This window comes from Budorcas taxicolor, chromosome 9, assembly GCF_023091745.1.
Source record: "Budorcas taxicolor isolate Tak-1 chromosome 9, Takin1.1, whole genome shotgun sequence".
Classification (NCBI taxonomy): Eukaryota; Metazoa; Chordata; class Mammalia; order Artiodactyla; family Bovidae; genus Budorcas; species Budorcas taxicolor.
This window is the reverse complement of record NC_068918.1, coordinates 7,037,507-7,054,469: the sequence shown is the minus strand read 5'-3', so window position 1 is coordinate 7,054,469 and position 16,963 is coordinate 7,037,507. Positions and strand designations below refer to the sequence as shown.

General features: G+C 40.2%; 1 protein-coding gene across 1 annotated transcript in view; it reads right to left on the bottom strand.

Moving 5' to 3' along the window:
• Nucleotides 1-16,963, bottom strand: part of MYO6 (myosin VI) — a 98,384-nt gene that overhangs the window by 37,668 nt on the left and 43,753 nt on the right. Inside the window, exons 15-17 of the mRNA XM_052645655.1 lie at nucleotides 5,640-5,767; nucleotides 2,770-2,865; nucleotides 2,305-2,478 (exon numbers count right to left, since the gene is read on the bottom strand). Coding sequence (XP_052501615.1) covers nucleotides 2,305-2,478; nucleotides 2,770-2,865; nucleotides 5,640-5,767 — 398 coding nt within the window. The remainder of the gene's footprint in view (nucleotides 1-2,304; nucleotides 2,479-2,769; nucleotides 2,866-5,639; nucleotides 5,768-16,963) is intronic.

Genomic DNA, 16,963 nt, shown 5'->3' with positions numbered 1-16,963 from the left:
CAGCAGCAGTCTCATTTTACAGGTGAAAGCATTGAGGCCCAGAGAGAGAACTTATTTGCCAAGATCATGGAGCTTGTAAAGGCAAGACCAAGACTCTAACAAAGGCCTAACACCAAGGTTCATTCTCTTAAGCACGATACTCCAGCACGCTTCAGACATTAGAGGCTTAAGTTATAAAAACAGAATGAATTTAGATTAAAATAATACACCCACTTATCTGGTTGCCACAGTTTTGACAACCTTAACCAGTCTGGACCAGCACACAAATGATAAGCAAGTGTTACGAGCCGCTAATTTGGAAAGAAAGTGACTGTCACAAAGCCTGTGGTTCCTAATCCATAGCACAGCACTCTCGTCAAAATGGAGATAAAGTGAGAATGAAGAACAGAAGCAGCAAAAATGAACCACAGTATCTGAGAGAAGAGGGAAGGATGTCCATTACCAAAGACTAGTGGTCAAAGACAACAAGGCACAGCAGCCTTACGCAACTCATGCTTTATTTGTATTTTATTTTAAAACATACAATCATTCCTGTGTATGATAAAAGAATAAGATTTTCATAAAAAAAAAAAACTTTTTCTAAAACACTTATAGTAAAAGAGTTCTGTTTCAATAACCTGAAAACGTCACATTTCATTGGAAAGCCTCTGGTTCTCAGTGATGCTCAGTAATGTAAATGCTAGCCTGTTTTATTTTATTGCCATACATAACTTGAATTTAATAAACTATTCTACTATACTTTAAAATAAGAATTACTATTATTTCATTTCAAAGCATCACAATAGAACATTTTGAAATTTTATTAGTAATAATGTTACAGCTTTTAATTACAGTTTTCAAGTAGTCTGACGTGCACAATGCATCATATTGCATTTAAGCAATTTTAAGCACTTAAAGTCTTAACATGAAATACCTTAACCCAAAGAATTTTAAGAATGTTTTTTATTTTATTTATATAAACTGTCTAAAATTTCAAGTGTGTTCTTGCCAGCAATACTAATATATCATGTAGGGAAATACTTAATAAATGATCTCCATTTCATACAGGCTAATGTACTATTTTAAACCAATCTGTCAGCACATGTTTATATAACAATTTCAGAATATCTAAATAAGAGAAAGAATACTCAAGAGAAGAAACTCATAATTAATTAACAAGAGTTTAAGACTTTTTATTCAGTTACCTGAAAAATATGTGACAAGCTTTCTCTTGTATCTATGCTTCAGCTTTTGTTTTATAACCATGATTTTATCAAGTTAGTTATTTAGAGCCCATTTCAGCCCACAGTGGATTTCAGGAAGCTTACATTATCAGTAGCCTAGTATTCTGAGTCTTAATTACATACTGTTCCTAATTAAATCATTTTTTAATATTTGAAGTACACAAAATGAAAGGCATATGCAGGTTTCTTATAAATGGAACAAGACTGTGGAAATGTATAAGAGAGAAATTTATTCTATTTCTTTTATCTATTCATTTTCATTTATTCATTAAAAGTAATACAAAGTTTTTAAATTATTTTTTTACATGCAAAATACTCAACAGTTAGAACCAAACAGGAGTGTTCCATTTCTTAGATGCATCATGTGACAATTCCCTGTCAGACCTCAAGGAATAAATTTCTGATCCAAAATCAGTGAAACAAATGAAGTGTTCTTCAGTGTTAACCAATATGAAGGGTTTGCCACACCAAGTATTTATTTTTTATGGAAGTTATTAAAAGCTTTAATCAAATTTTAGTGTAATATGCACACCCAAAATGCACTATGAGAAAGAACACGTTAAAAATGAACTACAAACTGCACCATTAACTGAGCCGGGCTTTAACACAGCAGCCGCTCTATTAAGTAGGAGTCCACGAAGGCGATCATTTACCTGAAGCCCCTGGCAGTGCCTGCTTTTCCTCTCTCAACTCAACTAGGCCTCTCTAGCCATCTCGAGCTGGACTACTCCAGCTACAAGAAAACTGCTGAATGAGGAAGGAAACAGAAAACATGTGGGAAAGAGAAGGTTTGAAGGTCAACCAGACAGTAAGCAGAAGCAAGAACATTAGGAGAAGCGATCAGACATGTTAAGCACCAAGGAAGAACACGTTCATAAAATTACAAGATTTCTGTATGTTCTGTTACTATGGCAACTTTATGTTCTTTCGTATACAAACATCAACAATTCAGTCTGCTCCTTGAATCTTACTCACAGGGTTTCTCAGAGTGAACTACATTATCCCCCCGATAGTGTAAAACTCAATTTTTTAATGCAGTAAGAGAAAAAAAAAAATCGAGCAATACGTTTGCCACAAATACCTTAAACTTGTTTCCCACGCTGATGAAGCTAAGTTTTCCTGCTTTTTGTTTAGTGTCTTTGTTGTTATTTGTGGATGACTCAAATAACTCCCGGACAAATTTATCCCTGGATTCACATATTAAGGACTCAAGAGACATATGTAAAGCGTCATTATTTTTTTCCACAAACTGAGTCTGAAAAACAAAGCAGACAGGAACGATTCAGTCCATCTTGTGGTAATATTCCTTAACACGGCGCTGTCCAACAGAACCCCCTGAGGTAACAGAAACGCCCTGCGTCTGCACTGTCCAATACAGCCACCACCAGCCACGGGGACATCGGGCACGTGAGATGTGGCGGGGTCCTGAGGAACTGATTTTTAAATTTTGCTTAACTTTAAAAAGCCAGATGTGGCTAGACATGACCGTATTGTACAGCACAGCTTCAACATCGAATGGTTTTCTCCCTGTAAATGCTCTACTCACTGTTTCATAGCACACTGCCCCGGCAAAATGCCTGATGATGAAGCCTTCATCATCTCGGATGTTCCTGTGAACTGCCAGCTTAGACTTTCTAGGAATCTGAAAATCAATACATACATCAGTCATTAAATTATCAAAAATATACAACATTAATAACTCCCTTTAGAAAACATCTGGGTGTGAAATACTTAAAATCAAAAAGGGAGTTTTCATACTTTATACAATCATATTGCTCCTTAAGTAAGCTTTAATGTACCAATAAAATCTAGCAAATATTTTTGGTCATCATCTCCTAGGAAGAAAAAAAAAAGGAATAAGACCCAAAACAAAACAAAACCACACTATTTAGAAGCACATGCAAAACACAGCAGGCATTTTATAAAGTTAACTGTTTGTATCTAAAGCAGTAGCTGCTGAATTGCCATCTGGAGCAGTTTTAAACCACCAAACCATTTACATGAGGTGATTCCTAGGTGTGACCAAGGTTGAGAAGCACTGTTCTATAGGAACACCTGAAATCAGCACAGGGACTCACCTACTGATTTTAGCCATACCTCCTAACACTCTTACACAATGAGCCCGAATCTATTTGAAGAAAACAGAATCACTCTCTGGTTATACTATCATTATAATATCTCCTACTGGTATCATTTCTAAAAGTTTCCAAAATAAAATATCACCTCTGACCCACAAAATAGCCTAAGGTTAAGAAAGATGATCTCATTTAAAAATGAAAAAGCTACGACCCCATAACCTCACCAGGCTTCTCCTGGGTGAGAGAGCTGGCAGACCACAGAGCCTCCCCTCTGCGTGGCAGCAAACAGCATGAGTCAGAGGGGGGCCCTGGGATCAAGACGCCAGCCTGATGCCCAAATCCGACCCTTTCTCTCCATTCTAGGAAAGGAGGTCACCTGCCCGCTCCGTGCCCGTCCCCTCATCTCTAGCATGGGGAAGCAAGCGGGAGCAACAGCAAAGGATTACTGTGAGCAATGTGCGGTGCTGTGCTTAAGTCACTCAGTCGTGTCCGACTCTTCGTGACCCTACGGACTGCAGCCCGCCAGGCTCCTCTGTCCATGGGGATTCTCCAGGCAAGAACACTGGAGTGGGTTGCCGTGCCCTCCTCCAGGGGATCTTCCCCACCCAGGGACTGAACCCAGGTCACCCACACTGCAGGCAGATTCTTTACCATCTGAGCCACCAGGGAAGCCCATTATGAGGATTAAAGTAATTCAAGCAAATGCTTAGAATGCATCTGGCACATGGCAAGCAATTCGATCAATGATTATCATTATTTACATTTTCAAAGAAATACAACAAAAGCAGTGAACCGTGCAAATTAGAATTTACTGCTGTGCTCTTGTTCTGTTTTGAGGAAACTGACCAAAGCCCATTCCTGATGCTTTTGTTGGCTGTCCTTGGAGTGCTATGTCTCTGAAACCTTGGTCACAATTTGTTGACCAGCAGTCAGTTCTCTTGGCAAAAGTGACTGTGCATCCAGACTGGTTCTCAGAGAGAGCAGTGAATAAACAGGACTAGATACACGTCTTCAGTCTTAGCAGAAGTTTTCCTGGGGACACATGCTATTTTATTTCTATCTCAACTGAAGTGAAGAGAGGCAGCCTTCACATCCCAAGATTTATTTAAGGATAAGAAGAACTGCAAGTTGATGGAGTAGGTGGCTGTGGGATGCAGTCTCCAGAGAAGGTTAGCATAATTACATCAGCTTTTTCAGTAAATGCCTTCAACCTGCTTGTGTTACCGATTTAGTTAATGATGTATGGAAACAAGAATATCTGCCTTCATTCACTTGAACTCCTGGACCCATCAAAGCAATGACTGTTATACTATGTCCCAGTCTCAAAACTGTGACAGTACAGGAGGCGACTGCAACTCTGGACAGCTTTTCTTTTCTCTTCTATCTTCCTTCCTTCCTGTCTTTGTTCTAAGATGAGGCTGCACCTACCTACATGGGTGAAATTAACAACCATATTTCTCTGTGCTACTCTGCTCATTCTGGGCACAAGGATGGAGTTGTATTTGGATTAGTCAGGGGATGTAGGTTGAGTGTAAAGATAAACACAGAGCTACCTAAACAAAGAAAACACCTCAAGAGAAGCACACTCCAGCCTTATGGAGAATGGCCCTACCAGTCACCACCACTAGCGGGGATTCAAGCACAGCTCTATGGCACACCAGCAGTCTAGGGAACCAGGTCTTCTGACCCTTTTTGGAAGAGTACTTCTCATTTATTTCTCTCTGTGTCTTTTTTTGTCTCTCTCTGTCTATTTTACCCTTCAGCTAGTTCTTCTGTTGCTTCAGCTTCTATGACCCTCTCTGAGTACAACTGCCATTCAAAACTCCTAAGGAAAGAGCATCGAAATGAAATCACTCATCATTAAATGAGCTGCTTCTACCAGTCAGACTCTTAGCCACAAGCTTTGCTGGTTTTACGAATGTGCAGGCAGGTGGCTGCATGTGACTCTAGGTCCTAACCCCTGGGAAGTGACCCAGTTAACACGATACGGAACAGAGCGACTGATGGCCACTTCACCCAGAAGGGAGAACATAAAAACAGTACGTAAATGTACAAAAAAAGGACATAAATCTTTTTGTACATGGTATATAGGAGAAATGTATTTTATATCCAGCTAAAAGGGCCTTGACTGGATAGATCAGCAGCAGCAAAAATATACAGATATAAATTAATGGTCATCTATAGAAGACACTGTGCTGGATTAATTATAGAAGATGCATATAGATGTTAAATGCCTTACATAACTTAGGAGTCTAATTATCTAATATCTAACATCCAGCACATCTTTCTGAAAGTTTCTCTTCCAGCCAGAGCCTCAGTTTTGAAATGACAAACTCACAGAGAGTCGGAAATGGTCTTTGTGCTTCTGGTGAACTGCAGATGTGAAGTGTTGATCACTTGGCTGGGGAAGGCGATTTTCTTCATCCAAAATATCCAATATTCCCACTAATTTTGCTTCAATTAAATCTATTTCAAAAAATTCAAATATGACAGGGTAAAAATAAAACACTTTAAACACTGATCACAAATTTTGAGGGCTGGTCAGAAACAAAGTAATATGATTCCACAAATACTGTTTTCTCTCAAAAGCTACAGAAAGTAAATGAATTTTATTTTACATCTGGCAGTTTATTAGAAAGTAACATCATATACTCAACACAGTTTAAAGAACAACTCCATAAAGAAAAAGACTAACGTAATAACCATCCTGGCTGTAAGCTAGGACAGAGGCCAAAGAGCCAGCAATCTTCCTCTCCCAGATGACCTGTATATTCAAAACGAAGTAAAACTACAGAAGCTTTTGTAAGCTTAGGTTTTTAAAACTACTTACAGATATGGATTCAAAAGCTTTTCAGCAAAACTTCAGCAACAACACATATTTATGCTCCTTATATTCATATGTTTTGAATTTACTGCCTGTCCAAAATAACTATAAAATGTAAGCTGCTTAAATGCAGTAGATAGAACTGTTAAATGGGACAGACTCTAAAAGACAGGAATTAAGAACAAGATGGCAGAGGAATAGGTGGACATGGAGTACATCTCTCTTCACGGATATATCAGGAACACACCCTCAGACACAGAAATGCAGGCAGAACACCAGCTGAGAGTGGACGAGAGTAACTGACCAGCAGAAAAGAATATATAGAACCACACAAAACTCGGTAGGAAGAGGGAACTAGGGGGAAAAACAGGAGTGTTAGTATGACTGGACCTGCCCTTGGCAGGTGGGGGAACAAGCAGGGGTCCGATCTCCACAGCAGGGCAATTGTCTGAGTCAGAGGAGAAACATTTAAGGCTGAGAGTGAAACAGGTGATCTGTGGCAGCCTAAATGGAATGAGAATCAGGCAGTCTTTGCTGCAGCCATATATACCCTGGACAGGGACCCAGGTCCCCTGGAAGGTGCAGCAGCTGGGAGCTGGAGTTTAGGGATTGTGGAACAATCCCGGGGCAAGAGCTGCTGTGGACTGTGGAGAGACAGATCGAGGGGACGTGAGGGAGGAGACTGTGGTGGGAAATGCCTGTGGAGGAAAGCCAGGCAGCCATGGAAGCAAGGCGATGAGTCACGCATAGGGGATGGAGCCTCTCTCTCCACACGCCAGCATCAGCAGCTGAACAACAGAGAGGCTGGCCCATCAAACGCCTGAGGCACCAGAGTAGGACCCCAGCCAGGGAGCCCCTTTAAGTGCCTGACACAAGGATATACTGAGTAGGATCCCAGTCGGGGGAGCCCCTCTATGTGCTTGACACCCCAAACAACAGAGAAGGACCCCAGGCAAGGGAGCCCTCTAAGTGCATGAATGGGCGGAGCTACAGAGAAAGACTGGCCAAAGAGGCCTTCTGATCGCCAGCTACAGGAGGCTCGAGAAAACTCTGAGAGGGCCATAACTCCTGCCAGGGAGGCAGTCCATGTCCCTGCACACTTGGTGCCACCAGGGTCCCCACAAGCCAAGCAGCTGCACCACCTTCACACTCACCTTTCACTGGGGCAGAGCTGCCACAGGCAAAAAAGTCTTGCATCTATGCACACACGGTCACTTCAGTCGTGTCTGGACTCTGCGACCCTGTAGACTGTGACCTGCCAGGCTTCTCTGTCACAGAGGGGGTGCTCTCCAAGCAAGAATACTGGAGCATATTGGCCAATACTGGTTGCCATACTCTTCTAGAGCACAGTATTTTCTGCTGCCCTAGCCACCAACTCCCCTGAGTACCTGGTGCTGCCAGAATCCCTCAGACCCAAGCTGCTGCACCACCTCCACAACTGGCCCTCACGGGGCAAACCCAAGTCCTCCAGGGCAGCCTCAGGAGCAAACCCCAGTGGATGACCCACATGCAGAGATGGAAATAAAACCACAATTGAAACCCAGGTGCAGTGTGGCTAAGGAAGAAGACCCAAAACCTTCCCACCAGCTGTAAAAGCTGCAGATTAAATCTGTACAATCATCTAGGCAGACTCTGTGTCTATGGAATATCTAAAAGGCCACTGAGAGTTCCCACAGAAGAAAACGCACTAGTCCTGACAGCTGTGGACACTGGAGGCAAGAATGCACAGGAGCAGGACCAGGTTAGAATCTGAGCTGCCCCCACAGCAGGTCGAGAGACCAGCACAGTGCTGGAGGGCGTCCTAGGGAGGTGAGGTGGGCTGTGACTCCCAGCGAGGGAGAGGACTCCGACAGCAGTGACCCAGGAAAAACATTTATTATTCTTGTGTTTGACTTATTCTGTAGATTCTTTTGGATTTTCCCCCCCTTTCCCCCACTTTGTTGCAGTTGTCGATTTTATTGGACTATGAAATCTAATTAAGCTTTTGAGCTTTTCTTTTTTTCCTTAGTTACATTTTTTATTATTGTTATAAACCTCTACCTCTACGCTGGGCTTTTTCAGTTTTGTGGAGTTTTTCTTTTTTTATTTTCTAATTTTTTAATATTACTTTTTAATTTTTAAACCTACTATTATTTTTCCTACATTTATCCCTTTGTTTGCTTTTCCTACTGTTCTTTTCCCCTTGCAATCAATCCTTAATGTATATAAATCTTATTTACCTTTATTTAACTTTGTATATCTATTCTTTCTTTCCTTATGTCTCAACATATTTGTTACTGTTATTTTCATTGTTTTATCCCCACTTAGCACCTTGCTTTAGTTTTGTTTTGCAGTTTGTGCTTCAGTTAGTTTTGTTCTGATAGATATAATTTTTGGTTTCCTTTGTGTACCAGGTCAATCTATTACACTTTATTTTTGTTGGAATGTTTTGATTTTGATTATGGGTGGATATGTATATGTGTTTATTCAGTCACACTTTTTATTGTTGTTATAAACCTCTGCCTCTACATTGGATTTCTGCAGTTCTGTGGAGCTTTCCTTTTTTATCCTTTTTATTTCTTCACTTTTTTCCTTTTCTCTTTTTTATAATTTTTAATTTTTAAAACCTATTATATATTTTCTACATTTATTCCTTTGTCTGCCTTTCCTACTGTTCTTTTCCCCTTGCAGTTAATGCTTAACGTATGTAAATCTTCATCTACCACTATTTAACTTTGCGTATCTATTCTTTCTTTCTTTTCTTTCCTTCCTTTCCTCTCAACATATTTGTTAGTTTTGTTTTTATTGCTTTATTCCCACTTGAAACCTTGCATTAGTTTTGCTTTCCAGTTTCTGCTTTAGTTAGTTTTGTTCTGGTAAATATAGTTTTTTATTTCCTTTATTCACCAGGTCAATCTACTGCACTTTATTTTTCCTGGACTGTTTTGACTTTGCTCATGGGTGTATATGTATATGTGTATGTTCCATTTTTTTAAATTATTTGCCTGATTTTGTAACTGCCATTTATCTGGGGTTCATCTTTGGTTTCTCATTTTTGGATATTTGTTTCAATCTCACTTAATGTCATAACAAACCACTTGTGGAATCTTCATTCCTGACCAGAGATCAAGCCCTGAGCCTTTGGAGTGGGAGCACTGACTCCAAGACCCTAGACTACCAGAGAACTAACCCTGCTGTTGCTGCTCCTAAGTCACTTTAGTCGTGTTCGACTCTGTGCGACCCCATAGATGGCAGCCACCAGGCTCCCCCATCCCTGAGATTCTCCAGGCAAGAACAGTGGAGTGGGTTGCCATTTCCTTCTCCAATGCATGAAAGTGAAAAGTGAAAGTGAAGTCACTCAGTTGTGTCCCACTCCTAGCAACCCCATGGACTGCAGCCTGCCAGGCTCCTCCGTCCATGGGAGTATCAAATAGTGAGAACTCACACAAAGGAAACCACTTGAATACAAGGCCCAGCATCACCCAACCACAAGTAGTACTCTGTGCAGGATGCCTCATCTGAACAACAAACAAAACAAAAATACAAACCCAATCATCAGCAGACAGGATCACCATATCACTCAGCTTGTCCATCAGAGAAAAAAGAAAGAAACAAACAAACAAACAGAACCTCAGCACAAATCTCACCCTATAGGAAGCTTACACAAACCCCTGGACCAAACTCAGGAGGACAGAAACCGAAAGGAAGAAAGAATTCAACCTTGAAGCCCGGAAAAAGAAGACCTCAAATACAATAAGTTAAAAAAAAATAATGATTAATAAGACCAGAAACTATAAAACTCCTAGAGGAGAACATAGGCAAAACACTCTCTGACATAAATCACAGCAGGATCCTCTATGATCCACCTCCCAGAATTCTGGAAATAAAAGCAAAAATAAACAAATGGGATCTAATTAAAATTAAAAGCTTCTGCACAACAAAGGAAAATATAAGCAAGGTGAAAAGACAGCCTTCGGAATGGGAGAAAATAACAGCAAATGAAGCAACTGACAAACAACTAATCTCAAAAATATACAAGCAACTTATGCAGCTCAACTCCAGAAAAATAAATGAAACAATCAAAAAATGGGCCAAAGAACTAAATAGACATTTCTCCAAAGAAGACATACGGATGGCTAACAAACACATGAAAAGATGCTCAACATCACTCATTATTAGAGAAATGCAAATCAAGACCACAATGAGGTACCACTTCACAACCAGTCAGAATGGCTGCGATCCCAAACTCTGCAAGCAATAAATGCTGGAGAGGGTGTGGAGAAAAGGGAACCCTCCTACACTGTTGGTGGGAATGCAAACTAGTACAGCCACTATGGAGAACAGTGTGGAGATTCCTTTAAAAATTGCAAATAGAACTGCCTTATGACCCAGCAATCCCACTGCTGGGCATACACCGAGGAAACCAGAATTGAAAGAGACACATGTACCCCAATGTTCATCGCAGCACTGTTTTATAATAGCCAGGACATGGAAACAACCTAGATGTCCATCAGCAGATGAATGGATAAGAAAGCTGTGGTACATATACACAATGGAGTATTACTCAGCCGTTAAAAAGAATACATTTGAATCAGTTCTGATGAGATGGATGAAACTGGAGCCGATTATACAGAGTGAAGTAAGCCAGAAAGAAAAACACCAATACAGTATACTAACACATATATATGGAATTTAGAAAGATGGTAACGATAACCCTGTATGCGAGACAGCAAAAGAGACACAGATGTGTAGAGCGGACTTTTGGACTCAGGGAGAGGGAGAGGGTGGGATGATATGGGAGAATGGCACTGAAACATGTATACTATCATGTAAGAAACGAATCGCCAGTCTATGTTCGATGCAGGATACAGGATGCTTGGGGCTGGTGCACGGGGATGATAGAGATGATATGGGGGGGGAGGTGGGAGGGGGGTTCATGTTTGGGAACTCATGTACACCCGTGGTGGATTCATGTCACTGTATGGCAAAACCAATACAGTATTGTAAAGTAAAATAAAGTAAAAATAAAAATTAAAAAAAAATAATAATGAAAAGGCAGAGAAATACTATACATATGAAGGGACAAACTAGAAATGCAGCAGTCCAAATAAATGAAGAGGAAATAGGCAAACTACCTAAAAAATAATTCAGAATAATGATAGTAAAGATGATCAAAAACCTTGAAAACAAAATGGAGAAAATGCAGGAATCAATTAACAAACATCTAGAAAAATTAAAGAATAAACATACAGAAACAAACAAAACATTTACTGAAATTAAAAATACTCTAGGAAGAATCAATAGGAGAATATCTGAAGCAGAAGGAAACAGTGAGCTAGAAGAAAAAATGGTGGAAATAACTTTTGAAGAGCAGATTAAAGTAAAAAGAATGAAAAGAACTGAGGATAGTCTCAGAAACCTCAGGGACAATATCAAAAGCACCAACATTTGAATTAAACATTCAAAGAAGAAGAGAAAAAAAAGGGTATGAGAAAATTTTTAAGAGATTATAGTTGAAAATTTCCCCAACATGGAAAAACAAATAGTCGATCAACTCCAAAAGGCACAGAGTCCCATACAGGATAAACCCAAGGAGAAACATGCCAAGACATATACTAATAACACTAACAAAGACTAAACACGAAGAAAGAATATTAAAAGCAGCAAGGGAGAAGCAACAAGTGACATACAAGGAACACTCCATGCGCTTAACAGCTGATCTTTCAGCAGAAACTCTGCAGGCCAGAAGGGAATGGCAGGATATATTTAAAGTTCTGAAAGGGAAAATCTACCACCAATATTTCTGTACCTGGCAAGGATTTCATTCAAAACTGCTGGAGAATTCAAAAGCTTTTTCAGACAAGCAAAAGTTAAGAGAATTCAGTACCACCAAACCAGCTTTACAACAAATGTTAAAGGGATTTATATAGTCAAGAAATCGAAGAGAAGAAAAAGATTTACAAAGTCAACCCCAAACAATTAAGAGAATGGCAATAGGAACATATATATCAGTAATTACTTAAAATATAAACGGATTAAATGCTCCAACCAAAAGACGCAGACTCACTGAATGGATATAAAAACAAGACCCATATACATGCTGTCTACAGGAAACCCACTTCAGACCTCAAGACACATATACATTAAAAGTGAGAGGATGGAAAAATATATTCCACCCAAATGGGAAACAAAAGAAAGCTGGAGTAGCAATCTTCATATCAGATAAAACAGACCTTAAAATAAAGAAGATTACAAGCGCGGACAGCTGCGACGGCACACAAGAGCAGCGGAGAGGAGCTACACCACGTCTGAGGTCAGAGGCGGAGCCCAGGAGGAGCTACCCCATGTCCAAGGTAAGAAGCAGTGGCTGCGCTTTGCTGGAGCAGCCATGAAGAGATACCCCTCACCCAAGGTAAGAGAAAACCAAGTAAGAGGCAGGCACTGAGAGAGGGCATCAGAGGGCAGACAGACTGAAACCACAATCACAGAAAACTAGCCAACCTGATCACACGGACCACAGCCTTGTCTAACTCAATGAAACTAAGCCATGCCCTGTGGGGCCACCCAAGACAGACGGGTCACAGTGGAGAGGTCTAATAGAATGTGGTCCACTGGAGAAGGCAATGGAAACCACTTCAGTATTATTGCCTTGAGAACCCCATGACAGTATGAAAAGGCAAAATGATAGGATACTGAAAGAGGAACTCCCCAGGTCAGTAGGTGCCCGATATGCTACCGGAGATCAGTGGAGAAATAATTCAAGAAAGAATGAAGAGACAGAGACAAAGCAAAAACATCACCCAGTTGTGGATGGGACTGGTGATAGAAGCAAGGTCCGATGCTATAAAAAACAATACTGCATAAGAACCTGGAATGTTTGGTCCATGAATCAAGGCAAATTGGAGGTGGTTAAACAGGAAATGACAAGAGTGAACATCGACTTTCTAGGAATCAGCAAACTCAAATGGACTGGAACAGGTGAATTTAACTCAGACGACCATTATATCTATTACTGGGAGCAGGAATCCCTTAGAAGAAAGAAATGCAGTAGCCATCATAGTCAACAAAAGACTCCGAAATGCAGTACTTGGATACAATCTCAAAAATGACAGAATGATCTCTGTTTGTTTCCAAAGCAAACCATTCAATATCACAGTAATCCAAGTCTATGCCTTGACCAGTAATGCTGAAGAAGCTGAAGCTGAATAGTTCTATGAAGACCTACAAGACCTTCTAGAACTAACATCCAAAAAAGATGTCCTTTTCATCATTTCAATGCAAAAGAAGGAAGTCAAGAAACACCTAGAATAACAGGCAAATTGGCCTTGAAGTACAGAATAAAGCAGGGCAAAGGCTAATAGAGTTTTGCTAAGAGAACGCACTGGTCATAGCAAACACCCTCTTCCAACAACACAAGAGAAGACTCTACACATGGATATCACCATATGGTTAACACCAAAATCAGATTGATTATATTTATAATATATAATTGATTATATTGTATTTCTTTGCAGCCAAAGATGGAGAAGCTCTATACAGTCAGCAAAAACAAGACTGGGAGCTGACTGTGGCTCAGATCACGAACTCCTTATTGCCAAATTCAGACTTAAATTGAAGAAAGTGGAGAAAACCACCAGACCATTCAGGTATGACCTAAATCAAATCCCTTATGGCTATACAGTGGAAGTGAGAAATTGATTTAAGGGACTAGATCTGATAGACAAGAGTGCCTGATGAACTATGGATGGAGGTTCATGACACTGTACAGAAGACAGGGATCAAGACCATCCCCAAGAAAAAAGAAATGCAAAAAAGCAAAATAACTGTCTGAGCAGGCCTTACAAATAGCTGTGAAAAGAAGGGACGTGAAATGTAAACGGGAAAAGGAAAGATATACCCATTTGAATGCAGAGTTCCAAAGAATAGCAAGGAGAGATGAGAAAGCCTTCCTCAGCAATCAATGCAAAGAAATAGAGGAAAACAACAAAATGAGAAAGACTAGAGATCTCTTCAAGAAAATTAGAGATACCAAGGAAACATTTCATGCAAAGATGGGCTCAATAAAGGACAAAACTGGTAGGGACCTAACAGAGGCAGAAGATATTAAGAAGAGGCGGCAAGAATACACAGAAGAACTGTACAAAAAGAGATCTTCATGACCCAGATAATCACGATGGTGTGATCATTCACCTAGAGCCAGACATCCTGGAATGTGAAGTCAAGTGGGCCTTAGAAAGCATCACTATGTACAAAGCTAGTGGAGGTGATGAATTCCAGTTATTTCAAATCCTGAAAGATGACGCTGTGAAAGTGTTGCACTCAATATGCCAGCAAATTTGGAAAACTCAGCAGTGGCCACAGCACTAAAAAGGTCAGTTTTCATTCCAATTCCAAAGAAAGGCAATGCCAAAGAATGCTCAAACTACCACATAATTGCACTCATCTCACATGCTAGTAAAGTTAATGCTCAAAATTCTCTAAGCCAGGCTTCAGCAATATGTGAACCGTGAACTTCCAGATGTTCAAGCTGGTTTTAGAAAGGCAGAGGAACCAGAGATCAAATTGCCAACATCCAATGGATCATCAAAAAAGCAAGAGGGTTCCAGAAAAACATTTTTTTTCTGCTTAATTGACTATGCCAAAGCCTTTGACTGTGTGGATCACAAGAAACTGTGGAAAATGCTGAAAGAGATGGGAATACCAGACCACCTGACCTGCCTTCTGAAACATCTGTATTCAGGTCAGGAAGTAACAGTTGGAACTGGACATGGAACAACAGACTGGTTGCAAATAGGAAAAGGAGTACATCAAGGCTGTATATTGTCACCCTGCTTATTTAACTTATATGTAGAGTATATCATGAGAAATGCTGGGCTGGAGGAAGAACAGGCTGGAATAAAGATTGCCAGGAAAGTATCAATAACCTCAGATATGCAGAAGACACCACCCTTATGGCAGAAAGTGAAGAAGAACTAAAGAGCCTCTTGATGAAAGTGAAAGAGGAGTGTGAAAAAGCTGTCTTAAAACTCAACTTTCAAAAAACTTAGATGATGGGATCCGGTCCTATCACTTCATGGCAAATGGTTGGGGAAACAGTGTCAGACTTTATTTTGGGGGGGCTCCAAAATCACTGCAGATGGTGACTGCAGCCATGAAATTAAAAGACACCTACTCCTCGGAAGGAAAGTTATGACCAACCTAGACAGCATATTCAAAAGCAGAGACATTACCTTGCCAACAAAGGTCCGTCTAGTCAAGGCTATGGTTTTTCCAATGGTCATGTATGGATGTGAGAGTTGGATATAAAGAAAGCTGAGCGCCGAAGAATTGATGCTTTTGAACTGCGGTGTTGAAGAAAACTCTTGAGAATCCCTTGCACTGCAAGGAATTCCAACCAGCCCATCCTAAAGGAGATCAGTCCTGAGTGTTCATTGGAAGGACTGATGTTGAAGCTGAAACTCCAATACTTTGGCCACTTGATGCAAAGAGCTGACTCACTTCAAAAGACCCTGATGCTGGAAAAGATTGAGGGCAGGAGGAGAAGGGGATGACAGAGGATGAGGTGGTTGGATGGCATCACCGACTCAACGGACATGGGTTTGGGTGGACTCCAGGAGTTGGTGATGGACAGGGAGCCCTGGCATGCTGCAGTCCATGGGGTAGCAAAGAGTCGGACATGACTGAGCTACTGAACTGAATTGAACTGAACAAGAGATAAGGAAGGACACTATAGTGGGAGGGGGGTTCATGATTGGGAACTCATGTACACCCGTGGTGGATTCATGTCAATGTATGGCAAAACCAATACAGTACTGTAAAGTAAAATAAAGTAAAAATAAAAATTTTTTTTAAAAAAGGAAGGATACTACATAATGATCCAGGGATCAATCCAAGAGGAAGACCTAATAACTGTAAATATCTATGCACCCAACATAAGAGGTCCTAACACATAAGACAAACACTAAGAGACATAAAAGGAGAAATTGACAGCAACATAATAATAGTAGGAGACTTTAACTCCCACTCACAGCAGTGGACAGATCATCAAAACAAAAAATTACTAAGGAAACACAAGTCTTAAACGGTACGTTAGATGAGAGGGGTCTCATTGGTGTATTCAGGACATTCCATCCAAATGCAGAAGAACACACCTTCTTCTCAAGTGCACATGCAACATTCTCCAGGACAAACCACATCTTGGGTCACAAATCAAACCTCAGTAAATTTAAGAAAACTGAAACTGTATCAAGCATCTTCTCTGACCAGAACGCTATGAGACTAGGAGATTAAACAACAAATTTCTAAATAAACAACATGTCACTCAAGAAATCAAAAGGGAAATAAAATTTCTAGAAACAAATGACAATGAAAACACGACAACTCAAAACCCATGGGATGCAGCAAAGACAGTTCTAAGAGGGAAGTTTATAGCAGTACAATCCTACCTCAAGAAACAGGGAAAATATCAAATAGACAAGCTAACTTTACACCTAAAACAACTGGAAAAAAAAAATTGGCAGAATGAAAGAAATCATAAAGATCTGAGCAGAAATAAATGAAAAAGAAATGAATGAAGCAGTAGTAAAGATTAATAAAACTAGAAGCTGGTTCTTTGAGAAGGTAAACAAAATTGACAAGCCTTTAGCCAGAGTCATCAAGAAAAAAAGAGAGAAGAATCAAATCAACAAAATTAGAAATGAAAAAGGAGAGGTTACAGCAGACAAGGCAGAAATGCAGAGGATTATAAGAGACTATTATGAACAACTCTATGGCAATAAAATGGATAACCTGGAAGAAAGGGAAAGATTCCTAGAAAAGCTCAATCTCCCAAGACCGAACCAGGAAGAAATAGAGAGTGT